Here is a 22,652-nt window from a genome sequence, read left to right as displayed (position 1 = left end):
TATCGGACATATGGGCTAATATGGGACTTATAGGCTTGGACTGGACTGGGTTGAGATGCTTTCTTAATGTACAATTACCCTTTATATAAAACTCTCTCTTATACACATGTGAGTTTCTATGGATTTGTTTCTCTAGTCTACCCGGACTAACACAAAGCCTTAATCCCTGTGGAGACTCTGCCAGTGCTCTGAAGTTCAACTCTAATACAATTCTCTCCTGGGCTCTTGGATAGTATTATTTATAATCCTTGGATCACATAGACTGGTGTGCTCCTTCCATGTGGATTTATCTGACACCTTACTTAGATAGCTGCTTGTTTTAAGATAAGCCTTTAAGACTCCAGATACTATTCTCTCCGATACCTGGACACTGTCTTATTTCTTTACCAGACTTTGCTATAACACCGACAAGCATTTTATCAAGTATCAACAGGCCGTATCCTAAAAACGGATTGTTCTTAGATTAGTTGCTAGGTGACATCAAGTTGGTTCTGACCAGTAGGGACTCTGTGTACAACAGAATGACACACTCTGTGCCTCGCCATTCTCACACTGGTTCTCATGTTTGAGCCCACTGTTGCAGTCACTGGGTCAATCCAGCTCATTGAAGGCCTTTCTCTACTCCTTGTACGGCCCCTCGACTTAACTGAGCACGATGTCTTTTCCAGGGACTGTTTTCTCCTGTAACATGTCCAAAGTGCATGTGATGAAGTCTAGGCATCTTTGTCTCTGAGGAGCATTCTGGCTGTACATCTTCCAAGACAGATTTGTTTGTTCTTTCGGCAGTCCATGGTGCTTTCAATAATCGTCACCAGCGCCATCATTTAAATGTATCGATTCTCCTTTGATCTTCCTTAGTCAAAGTCCAACTTTCATACGCATATGAGGTGATTGGAAATACTATGACTCGGGTCAGGTGTACCGCAGTCTTCAAAGTGACGTCCTTGTTTCTCAACACTTTCAAGAGGTCTTGCACGGTATATTTATCCAGACAATGTGTCATTTCATCTCTTCCCTCGTGCTTCCATGATATTGATTATGGATTTAAGCAAGATGAAATCCTTGACAAGGCCAATCTTTTCTCTGTTTATCACGATGTTACCTTTTGGTCCAGTTGTGAGGATTTTGGTCTTCCTTACATTGAGTTGTGATCCATACTGGCGGCCACAATCCTTGATCTTCATCAGCAGATGCTTTATGATTAGGGTTTACTATTAAGTATGAGTTGAAAATCCATTTGTATATCTATAGTTTATATATAACCATGTGGACCATGTTATTACTGATATGGGCTTTTTATTCCATTTGCACCCCCTTTCCCTGAGTTATTTGCAATATGGGTCAGTGCCATCAGAAACACCTTTGAGTGATTACAGTTTGATTTTGGATTGATCTTTGGTCCTTGTGCATTCAGAAACCTTTTACTATTTACAACTTCTTCATGACCCCCACATTCAGTTATGTAACTCCACATGGGGTCATGACCCACAGCTTAAGTATGTTTGCTAGGGCATATATTTATTTTTTTTGTTCTGTCTACTTTTCTGTTTTTCTGTGGGAACTTAAATAATTTTAAAAACTTTATTTTGATTTACCTATAGTGGTTTTGATTGTGTCTTATTGTATACAATTTTTTAGTGTTGCTTAGGTGTTCTATATTACACAGATATACAGCACAATCACAATTTAATGGCAGTCTAATAGTATCTTAATTTTACTTTAAATTACAGAAAGTAAGACTTCCAACTTATAATGTAACTGCATTAAAATTAAAAAAAATCATTTCATTGGGGGCTCATACACCTCTTATACATTAAATATTTCTTGTACACATATTTAGCAACATATCTATAGCATTATTATTTTTATTTTCAACTTCAAACATAATTTAGTAAAGAGCAGAAAGGTCTATTTTTTAAACTTGTATGTGTAAACTTGTTTATTGTATTCTTTCAGGTTTCTGGATACTTTAATATTTATTATTTTCTATAGCCATTCTTTGAATATAGATTTGCTAGGGATTAAGTCTCTTGATTTTCTTTCATCTTAGAATGTCTTGATTTCCTTTTCATTCGTGAAAGATATTTTTCCTGGGTATAAGTTCAGTTGTGGCCCTAAAGCCAGTAGTTTGAAACCAACAGGCACTCTGTGGGGCTTTCTACTCCCATAAACAGTTACAGTATGAGAAACTTTCAGGGGCAGTTCGATCCTCTCCTCTCAGGGTCGCTGTGAGTTAACATCCATTTGATGGCAGTGAATTTAAAAAAAATATGATTTAAAAAATATGATTCAATATGACTCCGGGTTGAAAATTCTTTTCTTGAAAAATATTGCGTTACTGATTTTCAGGAGAAATTTATTTTATGTGTAATCATTTGAGTGGTTTTCCCCTTCTAGGTAATGCATCCTTTGACTCTAACTGTTTACAAAGTATTTTCTTTGTCTTTGGTTTTCACCGGGAGAAAGAGGAGGCTTTCTCCTTCCCTCAAGAGTTACCGTCTGGGAAGCTCACAGGGCCAGTTCTACCTGGTCCTACACAGTCCCTGTGAATCACCATCCACAGGAGGGCAGTGAGTTTGGTTTTTGGGGGGCTTTTACTTTTCAGAGGCTTGACAGATACACCTTGGTATGGATTTCTCAGTGTGTATCTTGTTTAGGTCCAATTAACTTCCTGTGTCTGTAGGTTTATTTGTTTTGCTAGATTCGAGAAAATTTCAGGCATTATTCTTTGAGTACTATTTCAATCTCATCCATGTTCCTCTCTCTTTTTAGGGCTCCAATTATATAAATGCTGGAACGATTGATATAGTTATATTGACCCCTGAGACATTTTTTTTCTCCTAGTTTTTCTTTGTTGTTCAGATTGGGTAATTTAAAAAAAAATCTATTTTCAATTTCAGGTTTCTTTAGTCTGTCCCTCCATTCTGCCAGTGAGTCCACGCATCGAGATTTTTATTTTGGCTATTGTACTTTTCCACTTAGAAACTTCCAGTTGATTCTTCTTCATCTCTTGGATTTATTAGCTGAGATTTTGTGTTTCTTGGCTCAGACTCTGCTCTTTGTCATTTCTTAAAAATATATTGTCATGGCTCATTGCAGCATTTTTAAGATGCGGCTGTAAAAATTTTACCAAACAACTCTAATATTTCTATCATTTTAGTATTGGCATTTATAGCCTTTCTTCTTTCACTCAGCTTGAGATTGACCTACTTATTGTGATGATGCGTGAGTTTCAGTGTTCACTGACCTCGATGGACCTCAACCCGTGGAGAATGCTGTGTCACAGGTTGCTATTGTGAGTCGGGCAGTGAAGGGCCACGCTTCCTACTTGTTCTTCCCTGACCCACCCTGAGGGAGCGTAGGGGTGAGGACATCTTGTTATAACCTGGTAGGGGTGGAAGTTTAACTCCTCAGTTAGCCTTTACTTTAGTCACACAGAGGTGGGACTTCAATCTCCGCTTGCTGGGGTGGTTTTGTCTGGCACAGAGTAAGTGCTGTCTGAAAACCTTGTCGAGCTTGTCTTGTTATGCAGTCCTTTTCTTATCTTCTGGCTAGGAAAAGCAAGTGGCTGTGAAGGCTTATTTGGCTATGCCAATCGGCATGTTGGGGTTGCTGGCTTGTTCAGCTCTCGGTAGATTCACTGTGTCATTCCTTGGGTCCTGGTATTTCTAGAATGTTTGACTTTTTATTTCTACCTTTATGAGTTTTATGCTTTATAGATATAAAGCATAAATATATATAAAAAGCATAAATAAAATGATATATATATGGAATACATACATATATGCATAAAATGTCCACTGTTTTAAGCGCTTCTTAATGGGAAAAATATGGAAAAGCACGTCTATTTCATCTTTCTAGAAGTGAACTTTTCTCTCCTGGTTTAAAAAAATAACAATTTGACTCCTGTGCTTCAGAGAGATATCTTTTTATTTCTTGAGTTAGTTCACCCACTTGCTTCCAAATTTCTTCATCCACACAATGAAGTGAACCATCTATTGTATAGTTAAAGGAGCTTTCTCACTGTAAGGAGTTGTGTTAGTCTGGCTTGACTAGAGAAACAAATCCAGAGACACACACATATATATAAGAGAGAACTTTATATCAAGAAGTAATTATGCATCAATAAAACATCCCAGCCCTGTCCAGATCAAGTCCATAAGTTTGATATTAGCCTATGAATTCCTCTTCAGATGCATTCAACACATGCAACGACGCCAAATGAAGGAAGATCAAAGGCCGGTGGGTTGAAAGTCCTGTGGGTCCAATGGCGGTGGACGCATCTCCAGGGCTCTGACTGCCATCACTGTGGCTCCATGTGGCTTGTCAACAGGAATGTGAAGCAGAGAGAGTGTGTGTCTCCTCAGCAGGGAGGAAGACAGGAGTTCCCAGAATCCTCAGGAGGCGGCCATGCCCATACAGAGGCATCATTGGCTATGACTTGAATGACAGGCTAGAGTCCACCCCTTTGCTCAAGTTAACAGGAGATTACGTAACTGCCACAGAAGTCTTGGGAAGTTAGAAGTGTTGAGACTATCTTTAACTCAAAATGAAAAGGGAATGACTATCTCCTATCTCTGGATTAGGATCTCTCCAACATATGTCCATATTCATCTTTGTACCATCAGAGTCTTTTCTCCATCAGAAGATCATTTGAGCCGAGTATAAGTAAGTGTTACCTGCACAGAAATTGGGTGATGATAAGAGCTATGAATGTACTTGCCCTTAAGGCATCTCTGTGTGTTTTTGGTAACAGTCTTGTCCCTTCCTTTACATGCACCATCTTATGAAGGTCATCATCAGAATGATAAATTACTCATGACTTCCTTCAAGGCTGCATGTAAAGGCATTTTCAGTTTTGCCCTTCTCCAAAAGATGAAAGGTATAATGAGTACACGCTAAATGATTGAATGAGCTACAAGTCAACAGTTCTGAACTCTGTATTAATCCCACTTTCAATGTAGAATGGAAGATGTCTTATGGTTCATTTAACTACCAAGTGGTATAAGCTGTTATTCCATTATTCTCCAGAATTATAAAGGATTGCAAAAACTTAATGTGAAAAGTACATGCAATAAAAAGCTACACTGCCAGGCAAAGAAGACATGTTTGGTAATTTAAAGCGAGTAGCTTTTAGAATAAACCGCACTTACTCTTCAATTCCAAATACAATAGAGATATATGCTTCCTTCATCTACCTCAGACTGTTTCACTGCCTTCTGGAAAAATCTGTTTTGGAAGACTGAAAACACTAATGAGTTTGGAGTAATATGAACATTTGCAATATCTGTTTTCGTCATTTCCCTACGTTAGCTTATAAATAGATCAGACAGCCCGAGAGCGTCCAGGGAATGAAGGAGATGCACAGTGTGCTGGCCCAGTCCTGGCCTCCAAGCTTTCTGTGCAGTGATGGCGAAGCTTAGACGGGTTAGAGCAAGAAAGGCCACACGTGCCTATAAAGTGTGCTTAGTAGATTGAGCCACTGTGTAGCATTTCTGAAGGTTCATTCAGAGAACTCTGCAGTGAGTGGCCCATAGCGTGACAGTAAATACGCATCAGGAATGACTGGCCTTCCGGGCTGTGTTCTTGGAGTTCTGAAGTTCCAGGAAGAGGGTCGATGGGGAGTTATTAAAGAAAACCCGACTGTCAGATATTTGCAAAGGGAGGGAGGGCAAGGGAGGACCGTGAGAACAGGGTAATCCTGGAAAAGGCAGCGGCTGCTGGGGTTTGGATTTGATCAGACAATTGATGTTAAGCTGTCTGGGTAAGTCCCCAGAGGGGCCACTAGGCCATGGCCTATGGAAGGAGGAGGCTGCCACAGTGGCAGAATCAATGGCTCTCTCACCCACTTAAGGAATCCAAGCTTGGGCCATTTGATTTTCAGCAGCTACGTGTGACTTCACGAAAGTCTGTCACTTGGTAGTTTCAGAAAGAGCTTTGGGCCCGAATAAATCCAGTTCACAGCCAGACCTTGTCTTTGCAAGCTTGGGTTTGTTTCACTGTTACTTCTACAGAACTCTTTTCCCTCCTCTGTCAGATGAGGCACGATGGCATCTCCCTCAGAGGGCTGTGGTGCTCATTAAAGGTGACAGTGTCATGAAGTGCTTGGCAGAGTAAGCGATCAATTAGTAATCAGTGACAATATTGGTTATTATTATCATTATTGCCATTTTTTTCTGAAGGAAAAAAGTCTATATGCTATGTTTCAATTGTGATAATGACTCAAAAGCTGGCTTCTGGCAGGGTGACATAGGTCAATCCTTTTCTGGGCCACATAGCTATGTGTTCTAAATAGCAGATTGGCAGTCCCTTTCCTGCATCTCGATAGACTCTTGATTAAGACTGGGATAACCCCCAGATACATGCTCCCTAGATGAGAGCCAGGCAAGGATTTAACTTCTGTACAGAAAGGTTCCTGCTTTAGACATTTTCTGCCAACCCATCAAACGTTTTCGAAGGCACTACTTGCGGTCCACAGTTGGCGAGGTGTTCTCAGTGTTGGGGGAAAGGCCGAGCCAATGTGAGGAGTGGGTGATGAGCCAACGCAGCAGATGAAAATGCTTAGCACATCAACCACGAGCCTTTGCCTCGGAGTCAGAGGAGAAAGACGCTTTCCCGACATGATCATTGAAATGCACCCTGTAGATTTGGTGCCTGGTATGGCGGCTTGGGGAGATGGGCAGGATCAACGGTTCTTCTATTCCTCAGACTAAACTTGGCCTTGCTGCCTCACGGCTCAGCCTCAGCCCATATACTTGTAGTTTTCCCAAAGCTTTGGTAAAGAAAGGGTCTTCCTCTTTAATGCTGGCCTGGGCACACAGGAACCCAGAGTCATGTATACCAGGAGCTGCAAAGATTTATCCCAGGAACCTGCATCATGGCCGCTTTCCACCCTCGGGCTTTGTCTTCCTCATTGTTTGTCCTCCAATTCTCCCTCCTCCGCCTGCCCCCCTGCCCCAGCTCAAGTATGGTCAGCAATATGAGCAGTTGAACTTCACTACCTGAACTGTAGTATGCTGTGGGCAGAACTGCTTAGCAGTGCTTGGAGCACACACTGTAAAGGAATTTGGGGATATGCTAATAAGGAAGCCCATAACCAGAAGCTGAGAAGATTCACAATCAAATTGCAATAAATCTGCAGAGACTCCTTAAAGAACAAGACACAGAGGAAAAGCCTGATTGCTGGAAAAACTGCCTTGCAAATGAGTGGTACGGTTGCTGAATCTTTGAACAGACAGTGCTGCTCTCAGAGACACAACTGCATGCCCTAACCACATATTCGTCAGCCCGAATGACTGGCCGATGAATGATCGTGCTGCATGTGCAATCTCTCTTAGAAGAATTTCTGGAAGGATTCAGGTTTGAATGCTGATGTGGAAAGTAAATAAAACGTTCCAGTGTGCACTTTCTATTTCTTCCTCCTCCAACTGCCCCTGCCGCTCTCTCAAGTTTGTATTTCCTTTGGTGCTTTGCCATTGCCAACAGCCAGGCAGAGAATGAGTTGCTAAGTGACATTCAGTTTTAGCATGTGTTCACCTTAGGGCATCCAATGAGTCCGTCAATTGGATGGACTTGGAGAACCCTATGCCGAGTGAAGTTAGTCAATCACAAAAGGACAACCATTGCGTGAGACAACGACTATAAGGATAAGTGCCGAGAGAGACTTGCGTACTAAAAGGAATGGACTTGGCATTTTCCAAATGGACTAGAGAGATGACAGGTATTGACTTAGGTGAGAAGGAGGATCTAGATCCTGAGGGGGAGAAGAAGACTCAAGGGGAGGTTAGGTCTGGTAGAATGAGGGGTGCGGGTTGATGAGAGGTTTGAATGGTTGACTGTAGAGTTGATGGTAACCTCCCTACCCAATTCACAACATTCATTAAAAAATATGAGTATGGCACTGAATGCCACTTCTGGACAGTGGCAATGAGTAAGGTTGAAAAGTTAAGATTTGGGGGTTAAAAGGAATATACAAAACTAAACTTTGAATAAATTCATAGCATAGTTTAAGGAAATCCATCCCAACTCCCTTAGTTGGAGACTATGATGAACTATTTTATATCCTAATACTGAATGACATTCTAACATAAAGGGAGCACCTTTAGGTTAGAACATTTCTGCCACTGCTGTGAAAATGACAGGTCTCATTTGTCCTTCGTTGGTCTTCCATCAGTGCTCTAGAGGCATTTATGCTTCAACAGATTAAACTCGGATCTATTCAGTGCAAAATTTAAACTCTGCAAACGAAGAGAAAATAACTTTTTTTTTTCTTTTCATTTTTGAGTTGCATATGGAGGGTTACTTGACTGTTTCCCTGGTGGTAAGAAATAGGAATGTCTTCGCTAAAGAGTTGGCACTTTTTTTAAGGACAGTCTTTCTATTTCTTTCCAGGCTGAGTCCAAAACACTTCCCTCGATCTTGAGAGTCAGTGCTAAGTAAGATAAAATCACAGACTCAGTTTCTCAGAAGGCGCTGGCTCGTTCATGTTTCCATGGATGGAAGCTGAGTGAATGACCATGGATGTGGACTCTGGGCTCCCTCGTCTGACTGACTGACTGACTGACTGACTGACTTGTTGCCCTTGAGCTGATTCTGACCAACAGTGACCTTGTAGAAACAGAGTAGAATCGCTCCATAGGGCATCTGAGGCTGTACACTTCTTGGAAGTAGATCCCTTTCTCTTATAGAGTGGCTGGGGTGTTCAAACCACCAGCCTTTTTGCTAGCAGCTGAGCACTGAACCACTGTGCTGCAAGAGCTCTTCTGACAGAGAAGGAGAATCTCAGACAGGTGGGTTATAAAGGTAGACGAAACCCCACATTTCTTTTCATTAAAAAAATTCTTTTCTTTTTTAAAATTAATAAATAATTTTACTGGGGGCTCTTACAACTCTTGTCACAATCCATCCATCCATCCATCGTATGTCAAGCACATTTCTACATTTGTTGCCCTCATCATTCTCAAAACATTTGCTTTCTACTTGAGCCCTTGGTATCGGTTCTTCATTTTTGCCCTCCCTCCTAACTGCTCCCTCCCTCATGAACCCTTGATAATTGATAATTATTATTTTGTCATATCTTACACTGTCCAATGTCTCCCTTCACCTACTTTTCTGTTGTCTGCTCCCCAGGGAGGAGGTTCTATGTAGATCCTTGTAATTGGTTCCCCCTTTGTTCCCCACCCTCCCTCTACCCTCCCGGTATTGCCACTGTCAGCACTGGTCCTGAGGGGATCATCCGCCCTGGATTCCCTGTGATTCCAGTTCCTATCTGTACCAGTGTACATCCTCTGGTCTAGCCAGATTTGTAAGGTAGAATTAGGATCATGATAGTGGGGGGTTGGGGTGGGGAGGAAGCATTTAATAACTAGAGGAAAGTTGTATGTTTCATCATTGCTACACTGCACCCTGACTGGCTCATCTTCCCCCCACCACCCTTCTGTAAGGGGATGTCCAGTTGCCCACAGATGGGCTTTGGGTCTCCACTCCGCACTCCCCCTCAGTCACAATGGTATGATTTTTTGTTCTTTGCTGCCTGATACCTGATGCCTTTGACACCTTGTGGCCGCACAGGTGTGCTTCTTCCACAAGCCCCACATTTCTGAGGGGCATGTTTGGCTCAGAAAGAAAGCATATTTGGAGACTTGAAGGGGCTACTTTGACAGAAACTCATCTTGCTTGCCCATTGTGCTCAGGCATGGCTCTTTAGACAGCAACTTGGGCTGATGAGACTTGTTCAGGCGGGCCACACTTGGCCTTCAGCACTCAGTAAGTGTTCACTCTGAATTCTTTCATGTTGGTGGTCTGACTTTCTAAAGACCTATTCCTCTGATCTGGGAGGAGGCTTAGCATCTTCTTGCTCCATATCCTGGTTTGACAGGTAAGAACAGAGGCCCAGAGCAAGGACGTGGTTCCGATCTAGTTTCTGACAGACCCAGCTGTTCACATTGATAGGACAGGGTGCTCTTTTTCTGTACCAGCCGCCCTCTTCAGAAACCTTTGCTCTTGTTCTGGACACACTGCAAATGTCAACCCCTTCTCACCCCTATTACCACCACCTTGCACTTAACCCACCATTACTACTCCCTTGATCATTGCAATACGTATTAGCTCCTCTCCTTTCTCCACCCTTGTCCTCTTCTAGCTTTCTATTCTGAACTCAGTAGCAGAGAGCGCCTGCGCTTTTAATAAGCCGTGATATTAGTGCTTTGCTCAAAGACTTCCAGTGGCTTCCTTATTCTATCAAATTGAAACATCCTACCGGGTCTGCCCCCTTCCTTCTGTCTCTCACTTTATCTCCTTTGACTCCACCCCCAACGCCTACTCACACTATCTTCTTTATTCGCCTCTAGACACCTGAGCCTCTTTGCTGCTCTTTGTACGTGCTGGGCACACTCCATTCTCAGGGCTGTGCACTTTCCTTTCCTTTCCATAGAATGCTCTTTGTCACATACTTGCATGGTTTCCTCCTTCATTCCTTTCAAATGGCGCTTAAGTGTTACCGTCTCAGGGACTCCTACCCTGATCATTCTGCTGCACGTGCAATCCCCTGACACTTTCTGTTGCTCTCTCCTGGTCTCCCTGTCCCATGGTCTTTATGAACGTATCCCATGTTCTATATTTATCTATGTAGTTTATTATCTAGCCCACTATTCTAGAATGCCAACACCAGTGGAATACTGGCTTCTCATGACTTTATCTCCAAGCCTAGACGATTCTCTAACACAGAAGATGTGCTCAGAGAATATTTGATGAATGCGTGAATGATTACACAGGGTACACAAGACATGTAGGGGAGTCAAAGGACCTGTGTGGGCGTGTGTTTGGGTGTGTTGTAGACATATAATCACTAGAAATTAAACCACATGTGATGTCCTTGAGGAAGTACCTTGTGACACAAGACTCTCCAACATAGAGAAATGTACTTTTTTAAAAAAAGTGTTATCTTGCTTGTTTTGCTGTTTGCACAGGTAAATCAACTGATCTATTTCCATGGGACGAATTGCTGGAAAGGAAATACTCTGCAAACACAACTCAAAACAACAGCCACTTCCCCAAGTCTCTTTATAAAGAATATATTTCGGTTCTGGTGAATTAGGAAACAACCCGTGCTCGCTTCGGCAGCACATGTACTAAAATAGGAAACGACCCAATTGTCTCTCTCTCTCCTTCCGAGTTCTTCGTGAAAACTCAAAACAAAACACAGACAGGAGGTCCGCTCTCATAAATCAGATTTCCTCTTGATGGGCATTTTATAGGCTCTTCACCAAGTAGGGCCCTGAAAATTGTGTTAGGGAATATGGGGATGCTGACAGACCTTTTAACTATGTGGAACTAGGAGGTGCTGCTGTCACTCTGCTGCTTCAGATGAACATTTCCAGTGTTTTCATTAGGTGCAACAGCTGTTTCTATTACAGATAGCAGATCTCAGAGGTGGTGATGCTGATATCCACTTCTAGTGGGCTCAGACACAGTGTAGCTTGCACAATTAGGGTTGTTGTTGTTTTTTTAATTATTTTTTCCCCCTGCACACGCAAATTAACTCCATAGCAGTAAAAGGAAATTACTTACTTGCTACCGGAATTGTCTGAAAGTGATACCATCATCTTTTGTAGAGTCACATTAACCAAATTAAAAGCCCCTGGGAAAAATTTGGCACCCTGTTCCTTCCCATTCACATCTTCCTAAAGACCTCTCAGGAGCTTCCATTTAGAAACCTATGATCATTACCGATGCTTTTAATCTGGAAAGATTGGCTGCTCACCAGTGAGTCTCTCTAGACAGCCAGGGCTTGGGAGGTGTGGCTCTCCAGTGTGACAGGCCCTGAGACTTTGGACGCCCTGACATGCCTGGCCTTCTGACTTCTGCCTCTTTACAGCCTGGAATAGGGAAGTCGAGCTTGGTTGCTGAAGAATGTCTCCAAGATGCCCACTATTATTTCGGTCTCTCAAGGAAGGTCCAGGTCACTCTTCTTTTGAGAGGGAGAAAGCAATTCCTCCAACTCTTTGCACTTGGGTTGGCTAATAGACTATGGTGGACATTTCTATACAAGTTGTGGGCCTAGCCTTTAAGAGAACTGATGTTTTCCATTGCCTTTCTCTTGAAATACTTTCTATCAGAACTCCACTGCCATGCTGTTTGTGGCCTAATCCATAAAGCGAGACCACATGGAGACACGATTGAAAAATGCCACAGACCGGGGTACAAACCAATCAGTCGTTGAGAAAGTAGAGCCAGAGTGTTCCTTAGCAGTAAGGATGGCAAAGTACATGTCCCCTGCTGTCCTTTGGGCAAGTCATTAGGAGAGAGCAGCCTCTGAAAAAGGACACCATGCTTTGTCAAGGACAGGGTCAATGAAAAAGAGGACGATCCGCAACAAGATGAATTGGTGCAATGGCCGCTACAATGAACTGAAAAAATAACCAGCTGTAAATGAACAAGAGAATTGTATGTGCACCGGATCCGTGCACTGGAATGTGTAAGATGCAATGTTAACCGTGTAACCCCACGAGGGGAGTGAAGAACAGCACTGTAGGGGAGTGGATATATTAGATGGTGTAAGATACAGTAAACACACCCACACACCATACATAACAACAGTAGTAAGGGTTTGGGGGTGGGGAGGGGAGGAGGGGGAGGATAAAGGGAAGTGGATATCAAGGAGGTCAAGAAAAAGGAGGATGTTTTGAAACTGTTGTGGTAACAAGTGTACAATACTGCTGGAAGCCACCGAACTATGGAATGTTACCATATCTGTAAGAGCTCTCAATAAATGATAAACCAAACCAAACTGTAATTGTGACGAGGATACATGGCAATGTTTCCTTCTGTTGTACATAGGACTGCTACGAGTCATAGTTTACTCAATGACACCCGAGAGCAACAGTGACCCACATCACCTGTCAGCTACATGAGTGAGTCATCTTGGACATCCAGTCCGTCTTAGGCTTCAGTTGATTACATCTTTATCCACAGAACCATTTGGCTGAACTACATGAGAGACTCTGGGCAGTTAGCCATTAAACCGTGAGAGAGAACATTGACTTTTTGCTTTAAACTACTAATCTGGGCAATCTCTTGCATACCAAAGGAGCCCTGGAGCCATAGTGGTTTAAGCATTAAGGCTGCTAATAATACTGTCAGAAGTTCAAAGCCACAAACTGTTCCAAGGGCAAAAGATTGGGCTTTCTGCTCCTATAAAGGTTTACAGTCTCAGACACCCTAAGAGGCAGTTCTACTCCATTGTATAGAATCCCAGTGAATTGGAATCGATTCAATGGCAGTGGGTTACAAAGTCGTAGGTAACTGGGATAAGGGCACAGTGGAAAATCACAGGTTGAGTGCTCCTATCAATGTATGGCGATCCACAATCCTAACTTGGAATAAGATGACATTGGAGATTGTCTAAAGGATGTGACTCCAGGGATTCTTTTGCATTTTGGCTGCTGTCTGGAATTTCACAATTGGACTGATTTTCTATCATTACTTGGGTTGGTAAGTGTAAACATATACAATACAAATATTTCTGGGAGGTATAGTGCTCTAAGCCCAAATTCGGCAAAGTTTCTCTGTATAGGTCCGGAGAGTAAATAGTTTAAGCTTTGTGGGCTCAATAGTCTCTGTGAACTCAATTCTACTTAAGGCAACTGAGGCAATATATGTAAATGAATGTGCATAGCTGTTTTCAATAAGTAGATAGCGGGCAGGATTTGACATCGAGGCTATAGTCTACTGGCCCCTGCTCCAAACAATTGTTTATATAGTCAACAGAGCTACTGATGATACGGATTCATTTTCATCAATGTTAGATTTATCGACCTCTAGGTCCTCTTTCCCCAGTCATTCTTAGCATCTTTGTAGGTTTCTGTTAAGTTTTAAATGTGTTCTTCAATGCTCTCGTCTCCTCACCCTATAAGCTATGGCACCCCCACTCAAGCGATTTCAGTCAACATCAATTTGCCAATGATTACTCTACCTCTATCCTTACTCAGTCTTCCAATCAGAACTTCAGGCTGCTATATTTTCTCTTGGCTAGCTTGTCCTAACTAAGGTCATTATCCTCTTCCCGTCCTCTCACCTCCAAACACACCTGCTGTATCTATAGTCATCTATGTGATGCTGACATGGGGACTCTACAAACCTCAATTTTGCATGCCCGGGGACACTGTAGGGACATGACAGGATTAGAGGAGAAAGATTTTTCTCTGTTTCCTGCTGACTGGCTGTGGGCTTCTTGTCTGCTTGTTGTTTTTGTGAACTTTTCAAAAGCAAAGCTTCTTCCCTCCAGAAATAGACACGTTTTTTCTGGTAACGGTAGCTGAATCTAGTTCTTCCCCAAACTGCACAGTGACACCACACTCCCTCATTTTCTCACCCTAGACACCAGTCTTAGTTCTGGGTCCGAGTCCTCCAGGGGCCCTCTTCCAGTCTCAGAGACATCCGAACTGTTGAGCTGACAGAACCTTCTGATGCAGTGGTTCTCAACCTTCCTCATGCCGTGACCCTTAATACAGTTCCTCATGTATTGGTAACCCCCAACTGTAAAATTATTTCCATTGCTACTTCATAACTGTAACTTTGCTACTGTTATGAATCATAATATAAATATCTGATATGCAGGATATATTTTCATTGTTACAAATTGAACATAATTAAAGCATAGTGATTAATCACAAAACAATATGCAATTATATATTGTGAAATATTTATGTGTTTTACAGTGGTCTTAGGTAACCCCTGTGAAAGGGTCGTTCGACTTCCAAAGGGGTCGAGACCCACAGGTTGAGAACCGCTGATGGAAGATTGGCGTTCTGAGTGTACAGGGCCCCTGCTTCAAGTTTTTAAGTTGTGGCAATTGTAACTTCGTCCTTGGATTCCCCAGCCTAAGTGGTTGCTTGCTTTAATTGCTTCCTCTGTTATAACCTATTCTTTTGCGCTTCTCTTGTTTTTTCAGGTAGTTAAAAACTTCCCTTTCACATGCTCGTTGTGGTTTTGTGTCCAGACTGAACTTCCAGACAGAGCTCTGAATTTAGATTTTTCTTTTATATAAGAAATTTTATTGTCACTCAATAAACAACTTGAACTGACATTTTAAAACTTGTAAAGCAACTTGGCATTCAACAGCTTCAACTACTAACCCCACTCTGGAACAGTGGAACCCTTCACCGCTCCTTGATTTCTCTTCTTTCTCCTCTGGACCTAGTAATTTTCATTTCCCCCACGGTAAGTAACACCCATCAACGTTGCTACCAGTGTTATTATTTTTAGCAAATGGTACCACCAGCAAACAACTCCTCATTCCTTGCACAGTTGTTCAAGTTGTTTGTCTGGCATCCTTTTTTTTTTTTTCCATTCTCTCAACCTGTCTCTAATTGCTGAACAAGGCCTATATACCCCGCTTTCTGAAAATATTTACATCTGTCTGATTTTCTGTGTCTCGATGCCTACCTCCGCCCCCCTCCCAGCTCAGGCCACCACCATGCCACACGTGGAACTGGATTACCACCATCTCCCCACATCTCTGTAGCTTCTTTATCTTTTATTTGCATCAAAGCCCTAGAGGTGCCTCAAAAACATCTAGTGAAATAGTTTCTGGAAAATGTCCATCCTTGACATCATTTATACATTGCTCTCTGATAACTGCCGGCCTAGCTCTGTTCTTCCCTTTGCAGATTCCACCTCTACTCCCTCATTAGTTTTGGAATACGATAGAGGTTTTTATTGGCATTCTTGGTGTATGCCGTTCCTGCTGGAGATGCGCTCCCCCTTTCCCTCCATGTCCTTTAAGAGTTGTATAAATGCCACTTTTTTTAGAGGTGGCTTTTCTGGCATCCTAGAGCAGGCGATAATCCCTTGCTGTTTGTTTCCATACATCATGGAGCATCCACTGTTTTTACTGTCACACTCAGCAAACTTTTGGGAAGCTGTTTCTTAGCCGTCTTCTTCCATAGTTGGTAAGTCTGATGGTTGCAGGCACGGTGTTTGTCTTGCTCAGGACAATTTCCCTCAAACCTCAGATTCTTTACAGCACAGTAGATGCCCAACAAATATTTGCTGAAGTCAACGATTTCGCCTTTATAAACTTGTCATAGGGCCTCTGAGGTGATTACATCAGGTACACAGATCCCCAGATGCACCCAAATCCCTCATGACTGGCTACAGCCACTTCCTTGCAAGCCTCCTTTGGCTTGTTCCTCTTACATGTCCTGGCACTAATCCTCCTCTGTGGGTCCTTACGGGGGATGGAAGGGAGGGGGTGAAGGGGAGATTAATCAGAATTTACCACGTTGAGCTGGGCTTGAGACCCAACATGGCACAGTCTTATAGTCCAACAGAGCCCCATGGTATCACTCAAGTCCTCTGAGCACCTGTCACCAAGTGCATAGGTGTGCTTTCTGCACGTAAACTCTAGCAATTGAAGGCAGGGATGTTCCTCTACTTCTAACAACCAGAATGTTACTGTTCTACCCCAAATATTAAAGTTGTCGTTTCTCTAAGGTTTGCTGAATTGTGGCCATTATTTCTCAAATGACAAAAAGCGGGGAAAAGACTGGGCACCCTTACAGCTAAAACATATCTCCAACCTTCATAATACATGATATTGAAGAGGCAGATCATGACAATAGAGTATGAGCAAGTGGTCAACATAAAGAAAAACCGGGAAGCCGTTGGGGGACAACACAAGTGCACCCGAGGGAGCAGATTCAACAAATACATATGTGATTGGGTGACCCTTCCAGGGTAGTGCTGAATGAAACCAACGAGCCGGCAAGGAAACAAGCCAAACAACTACAACCGGAAGAACTTTCCTGTCGCTTCCTCAACAGATCTGACCCAAGATGAATGAACGCTTTCCTGGAGAATAATGCGTCTTTCCCCTTCAGCTGAGCGTTTTACCTTTTGGACTGTATTCCACACACGTTCTTTATCGCTTCTTCTTCCTTCAAGGGTGTCCATAGCATCTGCCATTACCGACTGCAGCTGTGGCAGCAAGATAAAAATTATCAGTGTGCAATCCACACGGAAATAACTTCTCTAAACACACAGATTAAAAGCTAATTAAAAAATCATTTGTACGCTGATGATTTTATTACTCATCTCCCCTACCATGAGCGCCACCTCATCTTTGTCTCAGTCATTACTAAGTCTTCGTGCAGATACACCATTCTGAAACAATGAAAAAGATTTTGCTGGAGAATGTGCAGGGAACGTACAGGCTTTCGCGTAGTACCTGTTGAAGTTTTGGAAAAGCAGGTTTGGATTGTAAAGAATGACGGCCCGAGTCCATTCTCAGGAAATGGCATGTAGTTCATGAACGCATTTTAGTATTTTCTCCGGAGACTAAGGTGTCCTCATTCTAGCCATCATCCAAAACGCTCACCAGAGGACACTATGGAAGCTGCCTTGTTCTATTGTCTTTTAAAGGGTCTAGCTCATTTAAATTCTCCTCCTAGTCTTTTCTAAGCTAAAATGTCAAGGTTTTTCAATTTTTAAAAAAGATCCCAGTCTATTTTCAAATAAAAAAAATAGTTAAAACGTTTATTCTTGCCCTAAACAGGTATCTTTTTTTTATAATTGAAAACAACGCTCCCAAACTATGTGGTAACGGACACTCACAGAGCTCTGCCAAGTGCCAAGTCAGTTCACTGGGCCATTGAGCAGTGTGACCCTGGAGATAATATTCCCGTGCTTCCGGTGCTGCAGAGCTTATACAGGAGGGCCGCTAGTTGCGTCACTCAAAAGTCTATTGAGCCATCACTCAATATGCCACCTGAACAGGAAGTACTAGGATTTCCCTCCCTCCTCAAATTAATCATGCTCACAAGTTTGAAAATAAAATCTATTAGGGTGACAAATTTTGCAAGATACATGATTTGTGTATATTCCCAAACATTTACATTTCTCTTCTGATAGACATGTAGAGAAATGAGGAGAATATCCTTTGAAATCCCATTTTCCAAAGTTTTAGATAGAGGAATATCACACGTTATTAAGGCTGGCTGTAACGCTGGTTTGGTCCTTCGGGTGTGTACTTTGAAATAGAAGTACCGTATTTCCAGAAAAAATAAAGCCATAGATGGGTGCCTCCTTAGGAAACCCCAAATGTAGAGCGCTTCCCATTTTCTTCATTTAAGTCCTGAGTGTGTTTTTCAGGTAGATAGGCATCTTGCTGGCTTCTTAAATGAACTCTTTCTTTGTCTCCTTTGATCTCCCAGGAGCACTGATCATCTAAAAGCGGCTGTTCTATGCACTTTGAGAGTGCCTTCCTGACTGTGAACCTGATGTCTTATGAACCACTCACCCTCTCAGGAGGTGTTTTTGGCACACAACCATAAAGGTGTAGGAAGTCTTATTGCCAGTTTTGGCTTAGTAATTCCTTGATGAATAGGCTTTCTAATCGTTAGCATGCATGGTTTTATTATTTGGCTAGTAAGATAGCCTTATATGTTCACTCTGATGTCAGTATTTATTTAATATACTTTAGCAGGCTTAGATGAACATTATAATGTTGCCAATTCATTTCTTGATTGATTAATTTGTTACATTTTTTAAAAGCGCAAAGAGGGAAGCTTCCTTTAGTTATCTGCAAATTACAGGTGATCAGTTTGGGCTGTTCTCATCCTCGCTATGTGAATTCAATTCAGGTCTATAATTAATTCTAGGTAACCTCAATTAAAACCTCAAAATAAAGAGGCCTTCCCTAATACACATTTGGATCTTCATATGGAGTAAATGTTACTTTTCCTTGAATAGCCAATTCACTGTTTAGTAATTGTTTTTCAAATGAGGTGCTAGCACTTCTCATATTAATTATGCATATTTTATTCACATCTGCTTGAAGAATGTATTTATGAAATATTCCCGCAATTTGATTTTGACACTGGATTTCTCTAGGGCCATGTCTTTTTTTTTTTTTTTTTGAGTTAACTGGCTTTCAATGAAATGAGTAATCCAAAAATTAAGACTAAAAGTGTCTTTCAAACAACTTTGCTTTATTGACTTCACCAAGGACAAGTGCGTGTTAGAAATGCCAACTATATGGTGATACTGGACTTGATCCAAGAAATTTGAAAGATGATTAGTGGGGTGTCAAATTGCTATTCAGTAATTACACGTTTGCCCTCTCACGTTTCCATCAGAGAGAGCCTTCGATAGGAACATCAGAGAGTTTAGGGAACAATTGATTAAAATTTCACTTTACTTAAAATTTTAAGTATGGCTAATTAGCCTCTTGCTATGTTTGGTCACATCACAAAGTTCTTGCTGTAAAAAAGTGGAAGCAGTGAATGTGCGCTAAGAAAAAACCAGACCCACACACGTGCCCTGCTTCTTCACTGGAACGCTTCTCGAGGGTCAGGCAGGTTGCCTTCACAATGTCTTTACTATCACCAATCGCTCCCCACAGACCACATCCCTTTTCTCTTGGCTCAGGGCCAGTGAAAGCTTAAACAAAGGAAAACAAATACCATTTCTGCTTCCTGTTGACTGATGTCCTGTAGATAGGGGATCGTTGCCAGCTCTGCCATGGCTTGATTAATCACCTGTGCCTGCTCCTTGACTCTCTGTAGCCGGCTGAGGAGGCTGGCGTATTGCAACTTCTCCATCACACCTGAGCACGCCCGGAAACTCCCCTAGTCCCGCAGTAAAAGAAAATGGTTCAGAACAAAACTACAAACAAACAAACAAAAACAACCCCACCTCTCTTAGGGTTTGAAGTGAAGTTTTGTTATGATACAGATGCGTTGTTTCAAGCAGTGATATCTGATATCTGATACACATGTATAGAAACACATTGATACCTTTCAAACCCTTCCTTTCAATCAAAGGGGGGAGCATTACATGACTCTTGAGAGGGGGTCACATGTCCTCTTCATAAGGCAGCTACACTAGGGAGAGAGAGAGTTGAAGTTCAAACCGTGCCAGACTCCCAGTGGTGGTCCATCAGGGTGGTATCTTCCTGGAAGCTTTGCCAATGCATCATAAGTGTTAAGAGCTGCCCACTCTCTTACTTATGTAAAAGGGAGGGTTCTAGAAAACGCTATGCACATGGAAACCTGGTTATCCCCCAACATTATGTTATGTTAACATTTCAGTTCTGCTCTTACCGAGCTCTGAGCTCTGTTCAGATGGATTTGCCTTGCACACCAACGCTTCTCCTTTTTGACTTTATAGCACTTTGCCCTGGCCCCGATGACCACCCCAGAAACTGCCTTGATCCATTTTGAAATAGACTATGGAGTAAATGCATAAGGATGCTCACGAATGTATTGGTAGTTAGGAATGTTATAAAATAGAGTCCGTGACAATAAGCCACCATTCATCTGTCTGTTCGTCTTACTATGGAGGCTTTTGAGTGGTGGTGATGCCGCAAGCTATGCTGCCCGTGTTTCAAATGCTAGCAGGGTCACCCGTGGTGAACAGGTTTCAGTGGAGCTTCTGTAAGGAATAGTCAGCTCACTGCTGAGGAGTTGGTCCCTGAAAACCTCATCAAGAGCAATGGAATGATGTCCCCAAAGTGTGACTAGGGGAGAGCTACCTCCTCAAAGTAGACTCCACCTTAAAGACTTGAGTGAAGCAATACTTTCAAGACCTTCATTTAAATGACTTAAAAAGAGAAGAGAAAGCTGCAGACATCTATTAATAATTGGAAGATGCAATGCACAAAATATGAATCTAGGAAACTAAAAGTCATTAAAAATGAAAAGGAACTCATAAAGATTGAGATTGTAAGCATTAGTGAGCTGAAATGGATTGCTATCAGCCATTTTGAGTTGGATACTCATATGATTTCTTGTGCTAGGTGTAACAAATTCAAGAGGAATGGTGTCATATTCATCATCAAAGAGAATATTTTGTGATTTATATTAAGGACAATGTTATATTTGTAATAGGAAAAGATCTATATGCCCATAAGTAAGACCAGTTAATATAGACATTATTCAAATATGTCTACCAATCACAAACCAAGGAGGAAGAAATTGACTTCTTTCAACTTCTTCAGTATGAAATTCATGCATATTCATGCAATCAAGATGCACTGATAAATACTAATGATGGGAATATGAAAGTTGGAAACAAAGATAAAGGATAGATAGTTGGAAAATATGGCCTTGTTGATAGTAACTATTGCTGGAGATCACATGATAGAATTTTGCAAGGCCAAGGATTTCTTCATTGTAAATCCTTTTATCCAACAGCATAAATGGTGACTATCCACATGGATCTCACTAGATGGATTATACAGGGGTCATATAGACTACATCTGGAGCAATGGAAAAACTCAACACCATCAGCAAAAACAATGTGAGGGGTTGAATATAGAACAGACCATCGCTTGCTCACTTGTAAGTCAGGTTGAAACGGAAGGAACTTAAAGTCAGTTCATGAGAGTCAAAACTTGATCTTGAGTCCTACTTCATGTAAATTAGAGACCACCTCTAGAACAGATTAGATGCATTAAGCACAAATGACACAAGACTGGATGATATCAAGAACGTAATACATGAAGAAAGCAATCCCCCCGCCATTGAGTCAGCTCTGACTTGTATCTAGAGGAAGAACAGAACGGTTCCATAGGGTTTCTGAGATTATAACTATTTATGGGAGTGGAATGCCTGAGAGTGGCTGGTGCTTTCAACATCTGTTCTTATGACTAGCAGCAAAGTGTAACCCACTGTGCTCCAAGGGCTCTTTGAAGAAAGCAAAAGATCATTAAAACAAAACAACAACAACAAACAGGAAAGGAAGAAAAGATCGAAGTGGATGTCAGAAGAGACCTAGAAACTTGCTCTTGAATGTAGAGTAGCTAATGGGAGAAAGGATCAAGTAAAAGAACTGAAGAGGAACATTTAAAGAGCTTCATGAGAAGACTACAGAAATACAATGAAATATGTAAAGACCTGGAGTTATATAGTTAACAAAGAACATGCTCAACATGCCTTAAGTTAAAAGAACTGAAGAAAAAAACCCAGCAGGATTCTATGGGCAAAATCTGTGGGCGAAAGATGAGGCTTTCTGACCCTATAAAGTTTTAAAGTCTTAGATGCCCTTTATATGGTGGTTATAAGTTGTAATCGACTCAGTGTAGTGAGTCTAAGGGAAGTGTTTATGGGCTAATAGGAGAGGGTACCCCCCAAACTGGATTATTTTTCAAAGCTATGTATGTAAATTTCTTTTACAAAACAACCTTACCACCGTCAAAGTACTCTCCATTACACTTAATGCATTTGTAAAATCTGCGATTCCATTCTTAGAAACATTTTCCAAACTCATCTCTTTGGATGGCTGACAGCACCTCCTCATTTCGTTTTCTTCACCTCATCTATGTCATCACATTGCTGTCTTTTCATGCCCCTCTGCATTTCCAGAACGAAGTTGCACAGGGCAAGGTCAGGAGAGTCGGGGGTGCATGAGGCAAGAGAGGCATGCTGGTTTGGGCCAACAACAAAACACTGACACACTGAGATGGCTGAGGAGGTGCATCGTTGTGCTGCAAAACTAGTCCCTGGCCTGCCACAAATTGGGCCTTTTGGGGCACACACTGTTATGCTATCTTGATTAACAGTCTGCTTGATTAACAGTCTGACCTGGTGGAATGAACACCAGATGCACTATCCTCCTCACATAAAACAAAACAAAACAAAAACTAAAACAAA

General features: G+C 41.9%; 1 protein-coding gene across 1 annotated transcript in view; it reads right to left on the bottom strand.

Annotated features, from left to right (window-relative positions):
* SPATA16 (spermatogenesis associated 16) overlaps positions 1–22,652 on the bottom strand; it is a 407,618-nt gene that overhangs the window by 43,679 nt on the left and 341,287 nt on the right. Inside the window, exons 10-11 of the mRNA XM_004708583.2 lie at positions 19,464–19,628; positions 16,894–16,977 (exon numbers count right to left, since the gene is read on the bottom strand). Coding sequence (XP_004708640.1) covers positions 16,894–16,977; positions 19,464–19,628 — 249 coding nt within the window. The remainder of the gene's footprint in view (positions 1–16,893; positions 16,978–19,463; positions 19,629–22,652) is intronic.

Source organism: Echinops telfairi, unplaced genomic scaffold (genome assembly GCF_000313985.2).
Source record: "Echinops telfairi isolate 266 unplaced genomic scaffold, ASM31398v2 ScPeMD7_4225;HRSCAF=4972, whole genome shotgun sequence".
In the NCBI taxonomy this organism is placed as follows: Eukaryota; Metazoa; Chordata; class Mammalia; order Afrosoricida; family Tenrecidae; genus Echinops; species Echinops telfairi.
This window is presented reverse-complemented; position numbering and strand designations above follow the sequence as displayed.